Source organism: Mastomys coucha, unplaced genomic scaffold, assembly GCF_008632895.1.
Source record: "Mastomys coucha isolate ucsf_1 unplaced genomic scaffold, UCSF_Mcou_1 pScaffold22, whole genome shotgun sequence".
Taxonomy (NCBI): Eukaryota; Metazoa; Chordata; class Mammalia; order Rodentia; family Muridae; genus Mastomys; species Mastomys coucha.
This window is the reverse complement of record NW_022196905.1, coordinates 247997061-248015028: the sequence shown is the minus strand read 5'-3', so window position 1 is coordinate 248015028 and position 17968 is coordinate 247997061. Positions and strand designations below refer to the sequence as shown.

The following is a 17968-nucleotide window of genomic DNA, read 5'->3' as shown; positions in this document are numbered from 1 at the left end:
AAAAAAAAAAAAAAAAAGAAAGAAAGAAAATATAAAAGTTGTGGAGTTTAGGTGTTCAGCAGTCTCAATAGCAGACAGATCTTCAGATAATTCTTTTTATCAAAAAGCAAACAGTAATAAACGTAGTAGCTAGACTCAGCTCTACCATTTATTGTCTGCTGAACCTGCTTTTTTTTTTAAGATTTATTTATTTTATGTGTATGAACACTGTAGCTGTCCTCAGACATACCAGAAAAGGGCATCAGATCCTATTACAGATGGTTGTGAGCCTCCATATGGTTGCTGGGAATTGAACTCAGGACCTCTGGAATTGCTCTTAACCACTGAGCCATTTCTCCAGCCCCCTGACCTTCTTACTTAACCTTCCTGTATTAAATTCCTTACCAGTATAATGAGAATGAAAATTCAATCCATGGGGCTGCTACTAAGACTACCTGCTTTCTTACACAACCTATATAGCATTCGAAGTGCTTAGCAAACTCTCTTACATGTAATCTGTCCCCGAACATACTGACAATTGTAATCCAAAACCAATTTAGGACTGAGATCAATGAGACCAGACTTGATCACCTGACTATGATTCCTGGGACTCACAGGTTAGAAAGAGAATCCAGCTCCCACAAGTTGTCCTCTGACTTTTACACCCCCACACTAGCATACATGTGCCCACAACACACACACAGGTAAATGTAAAAAAAGTTAAGTGATAATACATTTTAATTAGAATAAAAAGAAAGCATCTCTTTGACATGAAATAACCAATAAACAAGCAGTACATCAAAGTTTATGTACCTTCAAGAGGTCTTAAAAACATTTAGGAATTACATTGATGAAAAAAATATGAAAGCCAGTGGTGGTTTGAATGGAAATGGCCCCCATAGGCTCTTAGGGAGTGGCACTAATAGGAGGTGTGGCCTTGATTGAACAGGTATGGTCTTGTGGAAGGAAGTGTGTCACTGGGAGTAAGCTTTGGGGTTTCAGAAGCTCAAGTCAGACCCAATAGCTCACTCACACTTCATGTTACCTACTGAAGCAGATATAGAACTGTGAAATATCTCTCCAGCACCATGTCTGTCTGCATGCCACGATGCTCCCCGCTGACCATGATGACAATGGTCTAACCTCTAAACTGTAAGTCAGCCCAAATTAAATGTTTTCCTTATAAAAAAGTTGCTATGGCCATGGTATCTCTTTACAACAACAGAAACCCTGACTAAGTCAGCCAGATATAGTGGTGCACACCTTTAGTCCCAGCTCTTGGGAGGCAGAGACAAGCATATCTCTGTGAGTTCAAGACTAGCCTGGTCTACATAGAGAGTTCTAAGACAGCCAAGGCTACAAAGTAAGACCTTGATTCAAAAAAATAAAATAAAACTAATCTACAACAAAGAAAGAAGAAATATAACATACTTCTCTGTAAAGACACAAGTTATAAAGGTTAGCTTTTTATATGTGAATACCTATAGAATGCTGATGCAACAGGATTTAAGGTAAAAAAATAAATAAATAATGAAAACAGGAATCACTACAAAAGCTGCATGCAAACACCTGCATCAAAATAAGAACCAAAGAGAAGATCGCACACTGCTGTACAAAGCACACCAAAATAAACCAACACCTGGGCTTGCCTTCCTCCTGCTCAGCTTAGTTTTTAGTTGTGCTTGCTGTTATAGCCCATGCTAGCATAGAACTCCTGGCAATTGTGCCTTAGCCTCCAAAGTAGTAGAATTCTAAATAAGTCCTATCATGTTCAGCTCAATATATCTTCTGGTTTCCAGTTGTTGATATTGCTGTTGCTACTGCTACTAAAAAGGGGGCCAGAGGAGAACACATAGCACATAAAGACCCAGAAGTATTAAACGTTTTATCATTACTTATTTAGGCACTACAGTTTTCTGAGACAAGGCCTAGCTACATAGCACTGGCTGCCCTGGTGCTCACTATTTAGTCCAGATTCACCTCAGTCTTGCAGTGGCCCTGCTGTCTCCCAACAGCTGCGATTTTAAATCAGGCCACTGTGCTCAGCCCAGAGTGGCAATATTAGAAGGTGTGGCCCGAAAGAATGGGTGTGGCACTGTGAACATGGGCTTTAGACCCTCATCTTAGCTGCCTGGAAGCCAGTCTTCCACTAGCAGCCTTCAGATGAAGATGTAGAACTCTCAGCTCTGCCTGCACTATGCCTACTGCCATGCTTCCACCTTGATGATAATGAACTGAACCTCTGAACTTGTAAGCCAGCCACAAATATATGTTGTCCTTTATAAGACTTGCCTTGGTCATGGGGTCTATTCATAGCAATAAAACCATAACTAATGTAGAAATTGGTACCAGGAGTGGGATATTGCTGTGATAGGCCTGACCATGCTTTTGTCTGGAAGAATTTGGGGACTTTGGATTTGGAAAGCAGTCGAATGCTTTAAATGGGACTTGCTTAATGGGCTAACCTAGTAGGAATATGGAAGACTTTGTTAGTAAGAGTGATTTGAATTGTGCAGACTTGGCCCAAGAGGTTTCAGTGGAGAATTTCTATATGTGGCCTAAAGACTCTTTCTGTAGTATTTTGATGAAGAATGTGGTAACTTTTTGCCCTTGTCTGAAGAGTCTGCTGAGGATAAAGTGAAGAGACTCAGATTAATTGCACTGACAAAGGAAGTCTCAAAAAAGCCTAGCAGAGACTGTGTTCTCTAGTTAAGTGTCATAAAGAACATTGTAAACAAGCATAGCAAGCTAAGAAAAGAAAAATACAAAATATATGGTTTAAGTATTAAAGGGGCACCAGGAAGTGAAAATGGAGCTGACTCCTGTGTTCAAGGATATTACATTGAATTAAGAGAGTAGTGACCTTGGGGCAAAATCCCACCCAGTCAAGTTTAGGTCCAGGCACGGTAGTACAAGCCTTTAATCCCAGGAGGCAAAGATAAGCAGATCTTTGAGTTCAAGGCCAGCCTAGAACAGAGCAAGTTCTAGATGAAGAAAAACTTAAATCCAGACTTGGTAGACCACACCTTTAATCCCAGTGTTTAGGAGAAAGGCATGCAGATCTCTAAGTTCAAAGTCAGTCTGGAGAGCAAGTTCCAGGACAGCCAAGCTTAGGCAGTGAAGGGGTTAGAAAACAGAAAGCTGGTGATAATGTAATAGAACTAGGGGGTCATGTTCCAGCCCCAGCAAGTGGTAGATTTGGCCATGTGGCTCTGGCTTTGGAGTTCAGAATAGAAAGGACTACTAGGACAACTGATGTTGGTTAGCTAGAGCTAAGAAATTAGTGGTGATTAAGAAGAGACTAGCATCACTGAGGTGAAATCTTCTGAGAAGTGTTTTCTAAGAGCACAAAGAAGCTGTGTTCCAGAGATAGCCAAGGTTCTACCTCGTGCCACAACTGTACTTGGTAATGTGTAAGAGTCACCCAGGTGGTACTGGTTTTGAAGGCATGAAGGGGTCATGAAGAGCAACCAAGGCTGGGCACTGTGAGAGGCCATGGAAGGCCATTGGTGAAGGTGCAGCCTCAGGTGCAGTTGACAGCCTAGGACTGAAGGAGTCATGTAAAGGATTTGAGACTTGGCAACATGAAGAGAGCCTATGAGAGGCTATTGGTGAACCCAGTTGCAGCTGAAGATCCTAGCATATTGGAAATGCCAGTACCATGGGATGATCACCAAGAACAACAGCAGCAGTGGAGTGGGTCAACCTGAGTTTAGACTGCTATAGAAGGCAGAGCTAGAACACCAGCCTTTTGGAGGAGCCCAGAAAAATCATATGTGGATCCAGACATTGAAGTTGCTTGGAGACCCCAAGATGTTCTAGATGCCAGAGCCATGGGCTATCTGCTGAGGAAAGCTGCTAACAGGGAGTAGAACCAGCCCAGGAGAAAGAAGTTTGTTGCAGTCAACAAAAATGAAAAAGGAGCTGGAGATCTGAGAACTGCTTTGACATCAGCCATAGAGATGCAGATTTTGGAGTTTGCCTAGCCAGTTTCCTGTCTTGCTTTGGTGATTACAGATAAATGACTGGATGAATCTCAGAAGAGACTTTGAACTTTGGACTTTTAACATTGTTGAGACTACTATAGACTATAAGGACTTTGGAAGTTGTACTAAATGTAGTTCGCATTATGCTGTTTATTTATGGCCCCCATAGACTCATATGTTTAAACAAACCTATGGGGGCCAGGGAGTGGAATGTGATAGTTTGTATATGCTTGGCCTAGGGAGTGGCACTGTTGGGAGGTATGGCCTTTTTGGAGTAGGTGTGGCCTCGTGGGTATGGACTTCAATACCCTTGTAGCTACCTGGAAGCCAGTCTTCTGCTAAGCAGCCTTCAGATGAAGATGTAGAACTCTCAACTCCTCCTGCACCGTGCCTGCCTGAATGCTGCCATGTTGATACTGGACTGGACCTCTGAACCTGTAAGCCAGCCCCAATTAAATGTTGTCCTTTATAAGACTTGCCTTTGTCATAGTGTCTATTCACAGCAGTAAAACCCTAAGACACTTGTGGACATGGACTTTTATACTAAGCATTAATAAAGGTTCTTTCTGTTCAAGCTCAGGAAAGCTTCCTGGTTGGTAAAACACATAGATGGGGATTCTTCCAGACCTCACCCTGCTTCCCTTCAGGTGCAGTTCTGACTTGCATCCTCTACATCCAAATTCTAATCCCGCCTACAGTACTTTGCTCCCTTCTGCTGAGTCTCCCAGAGAACTAGTGAACTTGAGCAGCTCAGGGGAACTTGCAATTTGTATCTAGTTATCCAGGCATGCAGATGGCCTGGGTACCCCAGAAGAGCTGCTCCATTCTGAAATAAGGACATTCTTCTTTAAAAAAAAAAAAAAAGATTTATTTATTCTGTATATGTGAGTACATTGTACACTGTCTTCACTACATGGGTACTGGGAATTGAACCTGTGTCCTCTGGAAGAGTAGCCAGTGAGCCAGGACTCCTAACTGCTGAGCCATCTCAACAGCCCCAGTACACTATCTTCAGACACACCAGAACAGGGCATCAGATCTCGTTATGGATGGTTGTGAGCCACCATGTGGTTGCTAGGAATTGAACTCAGGACTTTTGGAAGAGCAGTCAGTGCTCTTAACCACTGAGCCATCTCTCCAGCTCCCTCTCTTTTTTTTTTTTTTTGTTTGTATCTTTCATTATTCTTTTACAGTTTCATGCATGAAAGAATGTATCTTAATTCTATATGCCTCCTCACCCTTCTATTTTTTCTTTTAACTTTTTTATTACACTGATTTAGTTTGTGCCTATGCATGGGATACAGCCACACACAATACACATATGGAAGTCAGAGGACAATTTACAGGAGTCCATTTTCTCCTTCCACCATGTGGGTCCTGGGAATCAGAGGGAAATATCCACTGAGCTGTCTCCCCAGCTCTTTCTTCTTCTTTTATTAAATATAATTTTTATTCCTTCCATGGGAAAAAAAAACCAGAAACCCTGAACCAAATATATATACTGATATTTTACTATCTGTAATTTTTTAGAGATTTATTTATTCATTTATTTCATTTATATGGGTACACTGTTGTTGTCTTCAGACACACCAGAAGAGAGCATCAGATCCCATTACAGATAGTTGTGAGTCACCATGTGGTTGCTGGGAATTGAACTCAGAACCTCTGGAAGAGCAGTCAGTGTTCTTAACCACTAAGCCATCTCTCCAGCCATCTGTGAATTTTTACTACTTTTTTTTAATTTGTAAAACTGGGCAAAGTTTTTAAATGTCAGTAAAATTTAAGGGATTTCACAGATTGTGACTCCTTCATTACCCACCAAGCAGGGACTAAGCCCTTAATTTCTCAAGTCATCATTAACCCTGGCACATTAAGAACACTGCAGTGAATGAGACGGTGTCAGAACAAACATTACAAGAGAAAACTCTGGTGGCTCACAACCATCCATAATGAGATCTGATGCTTTCTTCTGGAGTGTCTGAAGACAACTAGTGTACTTACATATAATAAATAAATAAATCTTTAAAAAAAAAAGTGAAAACTCACTGCCAATTAAACTATCACCTGCCAATGACTGTAAAATACATACTGACTTTATAAGTACCAAAAAGCAAAAGAAAGTTTGAAAATAAGTTATTTGTATTGATTTTACAATACATAACACAATGAACATTCATGTATACTGTGTAGTACATTCATGTGTAGCATGTATGTGGCTATATGTTCACATGAATGATATATATGGTGGCCAGAGGACAACCTTGCATATTGTTTCTCCAGTACCACCCACTATTTTATTGAGACAGAGTCTCTAAGCAGCCGAGACTCACCAAGGAGCCTGCATAGTTGGCCAGTGATCCTCAAACTCCATGTCTCCAGCACTCAGAATCCAGGGGCACAACCATGCCCAGCTCTGTCACACGGGTTCTGGGGTCTAACTCAGGTCCTTGTGCTTGTACTTTACTTGGTTACTATTTACAGTACTGAGTAACTGAGCTCTCTCTCCAGCCTAACACATTTTTTCTTTTAAAGTCTTAAAAGAGTACTAAAGCCAGGTGTGGTGGCTCATACCTGTAACCATAGCACACGGGAGATGAAGGCAGGAGATAGTTAAAGACAGGTGATACTCCTGGGCAAGGTCATTCTTGGCTACACAGCAAGTTCAAGGCCAGCCTGGGGTATATGAGGCATGATCTCAAAAACAGAGTGCTGAAATATGAAAACACAAATCTCCTTTTCTTCTTTCAGTAATAGTCTGGTATAGATCCAGAAACAAGAAATTTCACTCTACTTCAAAATATGGTAAAGAAGGAAGAGAATTTAGCTCAGAAGAGAACTAAATCTACAAATCCTTAAGTTTGATCCTCAGCACTGCACTGAGGGGGGAGAAAAGGAAATGTATGGTATGGATATGTGTGTGTGTCTATAGGTATGTATCTATCTATATAAAACAGTTTTGATGACTTGTAAAAAGTCACGCAGCAGTGACAGAAGAGATTAGAATTCAGGAGCCCAAATCTCTCCAGTGATTTCTTCTACTATAAACAGTTTATCAGCTCTCAGAGCTTACCTTTAAGATGGCTATTAAACACTTGACATCTTAGTCATTTTGGTCACTAAGAATAAAAGCAAATATACCACAGTGAGTCAAAGGGCAATCTGTTTTTATTATGTATGATCTTATTACAACTTTTCAGCCTGAAGGGAATGACTACAATAAGTTTCACTGATGAGTCATTTGCTGCTTAAACAGCTCAACAGAAAAAGACAAGGCCAAACAGTACAAGGTAAAGAATACACTGAGATGGAAATACTTTTTCCCAATGCAATCTTGCCATCAGTCAACTATAGGAACAAGATCCAACCAATTCTCTAGGCTTCTTCCACATTTACAAAGCAAAAGGAAATAAGTGGCCTCAGTGACTCCCAGTGGGGAGCTCCCAGCTTTGAAGGCAGGATAATTTGCTGGGCCACACATTTGAGATACTAAGCTTTTTCTTTCCCTTGCCCCCTAAACGCTGGATAACATCCCAGTAGTTGACACAATCAAGAACCCCTCCCCCAACACACAATGGATATGAGAGTGCTGTTGGCTTGTATACACTTGTTTACTTCACTAGTAGATGATCTCTCAAAGGTTCCTTCAAGTGCTACAATTCTATAAGTTTGTAACCCTTCTAGTATAACTGAGTCACAAGCTGTCTTAGTCATTGTTCTTTTACTGTGAAGAGATACCATGACCAAGGCAACTCTCATAAAAGTAAGTATTTAGTTGGGAGCTCGCTTACAGTTTCAGAGGTTTAGTCCATTATCATCAGGGTGGGGGACAAGGTGGCATGCAGGCAGGTGCTAGAGCAGTAGCTAAGAGCTACAGTCTGATACTTAAGCAGAGAGACTCTGGACTTGGTAAGTGCTTTTGAAACTTCAAAGCCCACTTCCAGGGACACATTTCTTCCAACAAGGCCACACCTCCTAATCCTTCTAATCCTTTCAAATAGGGTCACTTTCTGGTGACTAAGCATTCACAATGGCCAGTAGAGGCCATTCTTATTCAAACTACCACACAAACCCCTAATTGGAAAAAGAAAATATAAAAGAAATAAATGAACAAATAAATAGAACTTAAAAGGAAAGGAAAAAGAGGAATAATTTAGAGAAAACAGATTTCCAGGACCTAGCCAGATTACATCCAGTGGTTTAGCTAATACAATACTATTTTTTTTAAGAGCTGAATGATTTGAAACAACCCACATAGGGAATATTTACTAAGCACTAGGCTGGAAAAATTAGCTCAACGGCTAAGCACATGCTTACCACACATATGGCCCTAGGTGAGGTGGAATGTATGAATACTTATTAGGTAGTACCAGACAACATTCTAAGTGCTTTACTTCACTGATACTTAAAGTGCTGTGTATCACATAGGCACTTAGTAGGGCTACTATCTCAAAAATCAGGTATGGTGATGAATACCTGTAATCCCAGGACTCAGAAGGCAAGGTTGAATCAGGAGGACTGCTGTGAGTTCAAAGCCATCATGAGCTACACAGAAAAGTACCTGGTTAAACCCTATCTCACAAAAAATAACCAATGAAACAAATCAGAAGTATGATCTCAGGCTACTGTAATCTTCTGAATCAGAATCTGCATTCTATCTATCTCTCTATCTCTCTATCTATTTTGAATTTTCAAGACAGGCTTTTCTGTGTAGCTTTGGATGACCTAGAACTCTAATCTGTAGACCAGGCTAGCCTCCAACTCATAGAAATCCACCTGCCTCTGCCTCCCAAGTGCTGGGATTAAAGGTATACATTACTACCACACAGCCAGAATCCATACCTTCACAAGGTTCCTAGGTGGACAGTTTAATAAGTGTTACTTACAAGTAATAACATTACTTTTCATATCAGGTACAGTAGATTTAATCCTTATGATAAACAATGAAAATATTCTCCATTCCACAAATCCATAAGGCACAGAACATTAGGAACTTGCATGGTAAACAGGTTTTGAGCCATGTTTTTTCATTCTATAATCCAATTTAAGTATATTAAGTCTCAATTACTTCTTCAGTTTTGGAGATAGGTCTCAGGTAGTCTAAGCTGGCCTCCAACATCATATGTAGCTAAAAGATGACCAGGAACTCTCATCTTCCTGCCTCAACCTCCCAAGCACTGAGATGGCAGGTGTATATCAACACATCTAACTTTGCTCTCAAGAAAAAAAAAGTTTTATATTTAGTGTGCATGTATATGCATACTCACACCATGGTATACATGTCCACTATGTGAAGCCCAGGGATCCAACTTATCTGGCTTGGCAACAAATGCCCTTACATGCTGAATCATCTCCCTGGCCCCCAAACTCAATTTTTAAACAACTTATAATATACCTATAAGTTAGAATCTGTTACTATTAAAACTGGTATCTAAAGTCAAAGTTTTCATAACACAATAAAATTAAGATGATCTTATACTAAGAGAATTATAAGAATATAAAATGAATATATGATAGGAGCTCAAATATATAAGTATTAAAAGGTATAGGTGTAACTGTAAATTATCTAGTAAAAAAAAAGTTACCAATATAGGTTGTGAGGATAGGGTCTGGTATTAGAATGCCAGAGCTCTAGCTCTAGCTCAACTACTTTCTAGCTGACTACTCTTAGGTCAGAGTATTCCCTCTTATATCACTTACTATGCCAATACAATGGAAACAAACCATTTACTTCACAAGACTCTTTGGATTTAATAAAGTGATCTATATAAAGCATGCAAGGTGAATATGCTTTTTCATTTTCCAAAATTTCTTCAATAAGCACATGGAACACTTCAGTAATCAGCAAGAAAGTTTCTCAAAAACAGCACTGCTTCAGCAATTATCAACTACCTTACAAAGGGCTACTCTAAAGATCAGATAATAGAAGACTAAACTCAAGCCATTAACAACTAAGTAAGAGATTTTACAAATCTGAAAGCAGACATGATTAGGCAGTAAAACTGAGTAAAAAGAGTTGCTGTGCCAGCTCCTCTCCTCTAGGACTTTTACTCAGAAGGAAGTCCTTGAATGTGAATCAGGCTCATCAATTGCCCAGCAATCTCTGCCTGACCTTGGACTGGTCACTGGACCTTCTCATAGCATCAATCTTCCTCACATAAAAGGAAAGAGACAACCTCAAAGTTCTTGTAAAGATGTGATGAGAAAAATGAGTAAGGAACTGACTATTGCAAATAAGCTCATAGAGTTAGGCAGCCTCTTTCTCCTCCTTAGATGTGTAAGGTCTTGAGCTCTTCCTCCAGTAATGAAAGCACACCTGTTATATCCTTCAAAGTTTAGCACTGTTTTCAATATTTTCTAATAAATTATATCTTTAAAGAGTTACTTCAGTATTAATTATCAAAGCTACAGAGCTAACAAGAGGTAAACTTTCCACTTTAATTACAGCTTACATTCTCATGTTAATAAACTTATATCACATTTGAATTCTTAACTAATTACACAACTAGTGGGAACAAAGTATGGAGGGTGTGTTTCTTCGTATTCCTGGCATCTTCTAATGTAAGCATTGGTAAATAAATAAGACAAGTGAGCACCATCAGTGGCTACCAGCTAGAATCTAGGCCAAGGCTTTCCAGCTGATAAAATTAGACCAGACTGCATTAAGAGCCTAAGGATCAGGCCACTGATCCTTTTTATTATACAAAAGGATTAGGAGATGTAGTTAACTTGGGAACAGGGAAAACATTCAAATGCTAATCTACTTTTTCAGGATTTCCTCCAGCTCCTAAAAAGAATCTCAGTAAACCTCAGTTCACACCTTTAGAGGCGTCAGCTCTGGGCTCAGCTAAAGGTGTTACTATTATTACCACACCTCTAAGGTGTAAGAAGCTTTCTTGTACACACTTCAAGAATGCTGAATCCACAACCTGGACTTCTGTTTCTGTTTACTACTGAAAAGGACAAAACATATACTGAAGCATTTAAAGAACTAATTTTATTTTTTAACGTTGAGATAGAGTTCAGACACATAGTATAAAAAATACTATAAGACTGTGGTGGTTTGAATGAAATTAATCCACATAGGCCCACAGGGAGTGGCACTACTAGGAGATGTGGTCTTATGGGAAGAAGTGACTGCCCCTACAAGCCAGGCCCAGAGGCTCATCTGTTCTTCCTGCTGCCTGCCCATCCAGATGTAGAAATCTCAGCTACCTCTCTAGCACTATTGTCTGCCTGTGTGCTGTCATGCTTCCTGCCAAGACAATAATGGATTGAACCTCTGAATTAGAAGCCAGCCCAAATTAATATGTAGTCCTTTATAAGAGTTGCTGTGATCGTGGTGTCTCTTCACAGCAATAGAAACCCTAACTAAGACAGAAGTTGAGGAGAACTGGGGTATTTCTGTGATAGGCTGGGCCATGCTTTTGTTTGGAGAAATACAGACTCTGAAATTTTATTTTGTTTTGTTTTGTTTTGTTTTTTTGGTTTTTCGAGACAGGGTTTCTCTGAGTAGCCCTGGCTGTCCTGGAACTCACTTTGTAGACCAGGCTGGCCTCGAACTCAGAAATCCACCTGCCTCTGCCTCCCAAGTGCTGGGATTAAAGGCGTGCGCCACCACTGCCCGGCTCTGAAATTTTAGATTTAAAAGGATGGTGAACACTTTAAGTGAGGCTTTACGGGCCATACTAGTAGGCACATACAAGCAGTGGTGCAGGGGATAATTTGAACTACAAGGGCCCAATTCAAGATGTTTCAAAGAAGAATTTTAGTGTGTGGCCTACAGACTGTTCTTGTGATATTTTGGCAAAGAATGTGGCTGCTTTTTGTCTTTGTCTGAAAAGTCTGCTTCAGACTAAATTGAAGAGTTTTGGATTAATTGCACTGACAGAGAAAAATCTCAAAACAGCCTAGTATTGACTCTGTTGTATGGTTATTAGTGTTCACTCTTATGCAGATCTAAAATGAAAAGGAGCAAGCTGAGCAAGAAAAAAGTACAAAATGTACAGTTTGAGGGGAGAGGGGACACCAGAAAGTGGAATGGAGATAAGTTCTGTGTTCGAGGCAACAAACAGATTAAAGAAAAGCCTGATGCCAAACGGAATAAAGGGAGTGCTGATGTGAGGACAAGATCCCACCCAGCTAAGCTTCCCACTCCTGAGAAGGAATTAAAGGAAAGTAAAGGGGAATTAAAGAAAAGCTTAGGGCCAGGCACTGTAGTGCACACATATAATCCCAGCACTCAGAAAGCAGAGGCTGGTAGATCTCTAAATTCAAGGCCAGTCTGGGCTATAGATTGAATTCCAGGAGAGCCAAGCTTAAGCACTGAAGGACAACAGAAAGCTGAAGATGTAATTGAACAAGTGGCCATGTTCCAGCCTCAGCAAGCAGCAGAACTTGGCAGCTTTGGTCACATGGTTCTCAATTTAAAGTCAAGGACAGAAGAAAGGGGTTATGGAATCTCCCTCCACAACTAAGGAAAGCAGCTGAGGCCAAGCATATGTCAGAAGTGTGCCTGCATGAAGGTCCAAAGAGGCCACAGTGTAAAGCAATGAAGGTAAAGCCTGGATTACCTTGGAGAGCACAAAATGCTGGAGATGCCAGAGCTGTGGGATACCTGCCCAAGAGGGCTGCTAACAGGGTGTGCTAACCAAGAGAAAGAAGTGTGTTGCAGCCAACCAAGTTGAAAGGAGTTGAATATCTAAAGGGCACTTTGACATCAGACATGGAGATGTAGTTTGGAGTTTGCCCAGCTAGTCTCTGGTCTGGCTTTGGTCCAGTGTTTCCTCATTATGTTCCCTTTCCCCCCTTTGGAATGGTAATACATGAATATCCTGTGCTGGAAGTATGTGTTCTGCTTTTTCATTTGACTTTATAGGAGATGACAATTAAAAGACTGCATGAGTCTCCGAAGAGACTTTGAACTTTGGACTTTTAAACAGTGCTGATAGTGTGATAGACTATGGGGACTTCTGAAGTTGAACTATGATATGGCTACAAACTTATGGGAGCCAGGAAGTGGAATGTGGTAGTCTGAATGAAAATGGCCCCCACGAGTCCACAGGGAGTGGCACTACTAGGAGTTATAGTCTTGTTGGAAGAAGTATGTCATTGGGGGGTGGGGTGGGCTTTGAGTTCTCAGAATCTCAAGCCAGGCCCAGTGGGTCATTTGTTCTTCCTGCTGCCTGCCCATCCAGATGTAGAAATCTCAGCTACTCTCGAGTACCATGTCTGCCTGTGTGCTGCCATGCTTCCTTCCATGACAATAACAGGCTGAAACCTCTGAATTAATTAATGTTTTCCTTTATAAGAGTTGCTGTGTCATGGTGTTTCTTCACAGCAACAGAAACCCTAACTAAGACAAAGACTATTTGTCTTTATATTTATATAAAAAATTTAAAACACAAATTACTTTTAAGTCTGTACAAATATGTTCAACTTCACTCATGAAGAGAAATAAATATTAAACAACAGAATAGCAAAACTCCCATTTAAGTCTGGGGTGGTGGTACACACCTGTGATCCCGAGCATTTGAGAGGAAAAGGCAGAAGGAACAGGAATTCAAGGCTAATCTTAGCTACATGAGACCCTGTCTCAAAAAGAAACAGAAAACCTCCTATTCAACTTCTAGTAGGGTTAGAAAAGGATTGTCTTTGGAAAGCTGACTTCAGGAGTCTCTTATTTTAAAACTGCCAACAAAGTCTAGAAGCATAGCTCAGTGTTCAGTGCTTGTCTAATATGGTTGATGCCTTGGGTTTAAATCCAGAAACATAAGTAAATAAATAAACAAACAAACAATTGTTATTTTTTTTATATGCAGGTTCAGCTCATGCAAGAGATATATCTACACTTACATATAAAATTTAATACTAACATTTTAGAAAAAGTAAAGAAGAAATAGATATATTTTATATTTTATTTCTGGGATTTTTTAATTAAAAAAGGATTTATTTCATATATGGGTTTTTGCCTACATGTATGTCTGTGTACCATGTGCATGCCTGATGCTCAAGGAGACCAGAAAAGGATGCTGAGACCCCCAAGACTGGAGTTACAGATATTTAAGAACCACCATGTAGGTACTAGGAACTGAACCTAGGTCCTCTGGAAAGGCACCTAGGTGTTCTTAACTGCTGAACCATCTCTCTAGCCCCGTATTTTTCTATTTTAGATGGGAATTTAACCTCTATGAAGGAGTAGAAGATATATATCAAATTTATAAATGGTCATATTCCTTTGACCAAGGATAACTGCACTTCTCTGGGCTTTCAGAGAAACCCCTCTGTGTGAGATAGCAGATACAGAGGAATTCAGCTGAGGCACTGTTTGCTGTGCTAACAACTGGTAGCAGGCTAATATCTATAATGAGAGGTCAGGGAAATTATCTAAAATTATGGTGACCCATAAAGTAGAATAGTCATGAAGATATTAAGTAAATGATATTTATATAAATATGGATATGGAGATACCTCTCAGAGATAGTAAGTCAACAATGTGTTGTATACAGCATCATTGCCTTTAAGATGTGGATGTGCAGGTATAAAAGCATGTGTATGCTTAAGAAACATAATAGTATCTGTCTTCATGAAAAGGTGTAGCTGGCTCCGGAATGGTGGACAGAAAAGGACTGACTTCTCACTCTGTACCCTTTTGCATACTTCAACTATGTTCTACTTACAACTCCCCAAAGGTAACTTTTTAAATCTTTAAATTTGTATATAGGGCCTACAATATCTTCCAAATAGAAGAACTATCAAATTTTCCTTCATTATCATTTTTAGACTGAGAATCATAAAGTAAGAGACTGGGAAGATGCTCAGTCAGTGAAGTATCTGCCACATACACAGGAAGGCCCAAGTTTGGACCGCAACTCCCACACACAGGCACGGTATGATGACTGACACATGCCTGTAACACTAGCACCAGAGGCAGAGATTGGCAAAGACTGGCAGAGACCCAGGGCTCACTGATCAGTCAGTCTAAGAGTCAGTAAGCTCCTGGTTCAGAATGGAGCTACCTCAAAATACAGGGCTAGAGAGATAGCTTAGCAGTTATGAGCACTTGCTGCTGGTCCAGAGGACCTAAGTTAGTTTTCCACCAGGCAAGTCAAACAGCTGACATGCACATGCCCACATGCGTGTGCACGTACACACACACACACACACACACACACACCCCTAAACACAGTTCAAAATAAACCTTTAAGAAGCATAGAGGAAGACACTTGACATCAACCTCTGACCTACAGGCACATACATAAACATATGGGCACAATATATACAAAACAGTAATTTTTAAAAACATTAATTATTCCAAGGACAAATCTTATTCAAGTCCATTGACTCTACAATCACCATCACTTACAGAACATGATTATAATCCTCAAGCCCAATAAGATAGACAAGTTACTAATATCACAGTAGATTCAGTGCTAAGACTCAGACCTCAGCTCAGTATAGGAGTGCATGCTTATAATCCTAGCACTTAAGAGACTGAAGCAGGCTCTTGTTCTCTTACACTCCTACTCTTACCCTTCTCCTCTTGCTCTCTTACTCTTCCTCTCTCTCCTCTCTGCTCTCTGTTCTCTTGTCTGCCTTTCTCCCTCTCCTTCCTTTTTCTCTCTCTCTCCTTCCTCTCCTTTCTTTCTCTCTATTTAACTAGCATATTTCTCCTTCCTACAATAAAATAACTCATTCATAAAAAAAAGAGAGAGAGAGAGAGAGACTGAAGCAGAATTTTGAGTTTGAGACCACACTAATGCATGAGGGCAACTCTTGACTCAAAACAAAATAAAACATTAACAAGAAGAAAACCTCTAGGCCTCACCTGACCAGATCTCCATGAAGCTGTAGATAGAGACTTTCTCTTCCCTCTCCAGCACATATTTCTGACACTGGTGTCTCTACTGTGCAAAGGACAAGATGTAAATCAGAAGAGGAGGATGTGGAGGAGGTGGTGGTTGTAGTGGCAGTGGTCGTGTCTGCTCCATAAAGGTAAACACAGCCTCTCTTCACATCTTCTCTTAGCCAGTCTCTTTCTCGAGAACCAAACCTACTTCTTCTATTCAAACAATTTCTGCTCCCATTGTGTTTCATATTTCTCTAAAAAATACCAAGAGAAAGAAATCATTAAACAAGAACATTTATCTAAATAGCATGTGTTCAGTCCTTATACTCAAAGCTGGCCAGGCATCCCCTTGGTGGCGGCTGATCTTGTTAACTTGGCAACATCTAGAATCAACTAGGTCCACATTGCAGGGCACCCGTGAGAAAGGGATCTTCTTAAACAGATCATTGAAGCAGGAACCCTACACCTGGGCCACACCTATTGGCAGCTCACATAAAAGAAGGAAGCTTAGCTATTGCCTGATTGCCCTCACTTTGTTACCAAGTTTGTCTATCCTGTTACTGTAACTGGTATTAAATCCAACTTCTTCAAGATTCCAATACAGACTGAGAACCTCCCCAGACTCTAGCACTAGATTCGGACTGCTGAAACATCTATCTCGGAGGCTCAACAACTACCAGATTCTCAGCCTTTTGTTGTGAGAAGGCTATTGTTGAACTATCTGCACTATATCCTGGAAGTCCCTTTAATGTCGGGTGTATCAGCTCTGCTCTTTTAGAGAACCCTACAATGCTATCCTTTAGGCCTCCATCTACCATCCTATTTGACCCCATTTTGTTTTCAGGAATGTGCTAACAAAATATTGGGCAAATTTTCAACATTCTAACTTATTATTTCACATCTGTTATGGGCTGAATCTGAACTATCCCAGGTCAAATTTTCAAAGGTTTGCTACTGGCTAGTCACAGGACACACACTATTATTCCCAGAATTCAAAGGGAAATGCAGGTAGATCTGAGTTCAGGGCCTACCTGGTCTGCAAACTTCCAGGCAAACTAGCACTACATAGCATGACCCTGTCTTTTGTTTTGTTTTGTTTTGTTTGTTTTTGTTTTTCGAGACAGGGTTTCTCTGTATAGCCCTGGCTGTCCTGGAACTCACTCTGTAGACCAGGCTGGCCTCGAATTCAGAAATCCACCTGCCTTTGCCTCCCAAGTGCTGGGATTAAAGGTGTGCGCCACCACGCCTGGCGGAGACCCTGTCTTAAACACACACACACACACACACACACACACACACACACACACACAGTGCTTACTCCACACACACACATAGTGCTTACTCCCCAGCTGATGTGCTATTCAGGAAACCTTTAGGAGGCAGGGACTAAGCTGGCAATGGTAGCCCACTGGGTTGGGTCTTTGAAGATTATAGGCCAGCCCTTCCTTCTAAGGTGCTTTCTACTTCCTGATTCAACATCCAGTGGGCATAAACTGCCTTTCCCATCCTCATGCCTTCAGATCCTCTAAAACCATGAGCCAATGTAAACCTCTCCCCATTTAAGTTGCATCTCTCAGCTACCAGTCCTAGCAATGCAAGCATAACTCACACATCATTATTCTAAAGAATAGAACAGTAGTCAACCATATACATGCATATGCCAGCAAATGTACATGCTATAGTATAACAAAGAAAAGAGAACAAGAGAATATATGGAGTGAATGCTGCTAATGGATACAAGCTTATATACATAAAGATAAATATTTTTCTAGTTCTAATTCTGTCATATTGGGGGGGTCCTTGGTGGTGGATAAATGCATAAAATAATAAAATTAATACTGAAAGTGTTAGATTTAATGTGAAGTTTCAAGTTTCTGTTTTGTTTGCCAATTCTAACTATATATAAGTTCATTAAGTTATACAGTCTTTGGGTATGGTTAATGTTGGTGTCTGACGTTTTTATTTATTTCCAAAAGGTTTCTAATAGTAAAAAAAAAAAAATAATAATTACTAATTCACATTTCAAATAGAATCTGATACATTTAAACTAAGCCTCTCACACAAAGAAGTCACTTAATAACAACCTCCCTCCATATATATATGTATATATATATGCATATATATATACACACACACGTGTGTGTGTGTGTATGTGTGT

The 17968-nt window shown here is 40.2% G+C and overlaps 1 protein-coding gene across 3 annotated transcripts in view; it reads right to left on the bottom strand.

The window, feature by feature from the left end:
• Phlpp2 (PH domain and leucine rich repeat protein phosphatase 2) overlaps positions 1 to 17968 on the bottom strand; it is a 73219-nt gene that overhangs the window by 48558 nt on the left and 6693 nt on the right. For 2 of the 3 annotated variants that reach the window (XM_031341402.1, XM_031341401.1), the window contains exon 2: positions 15790 to 16064. The exons of the other annotated variant lie outside the window; for it this stretch is intronic. In XM_031341402.1, coding sequence (XP_031197262.1) covers positions 15790 to 16064 — 275 coding nt within the window. The remainder of the gene's footprint in view (positions 1 to 15789; positions 16065 to 17968) is intronic. 3 annotated transcript variants of the gene reach the window in all.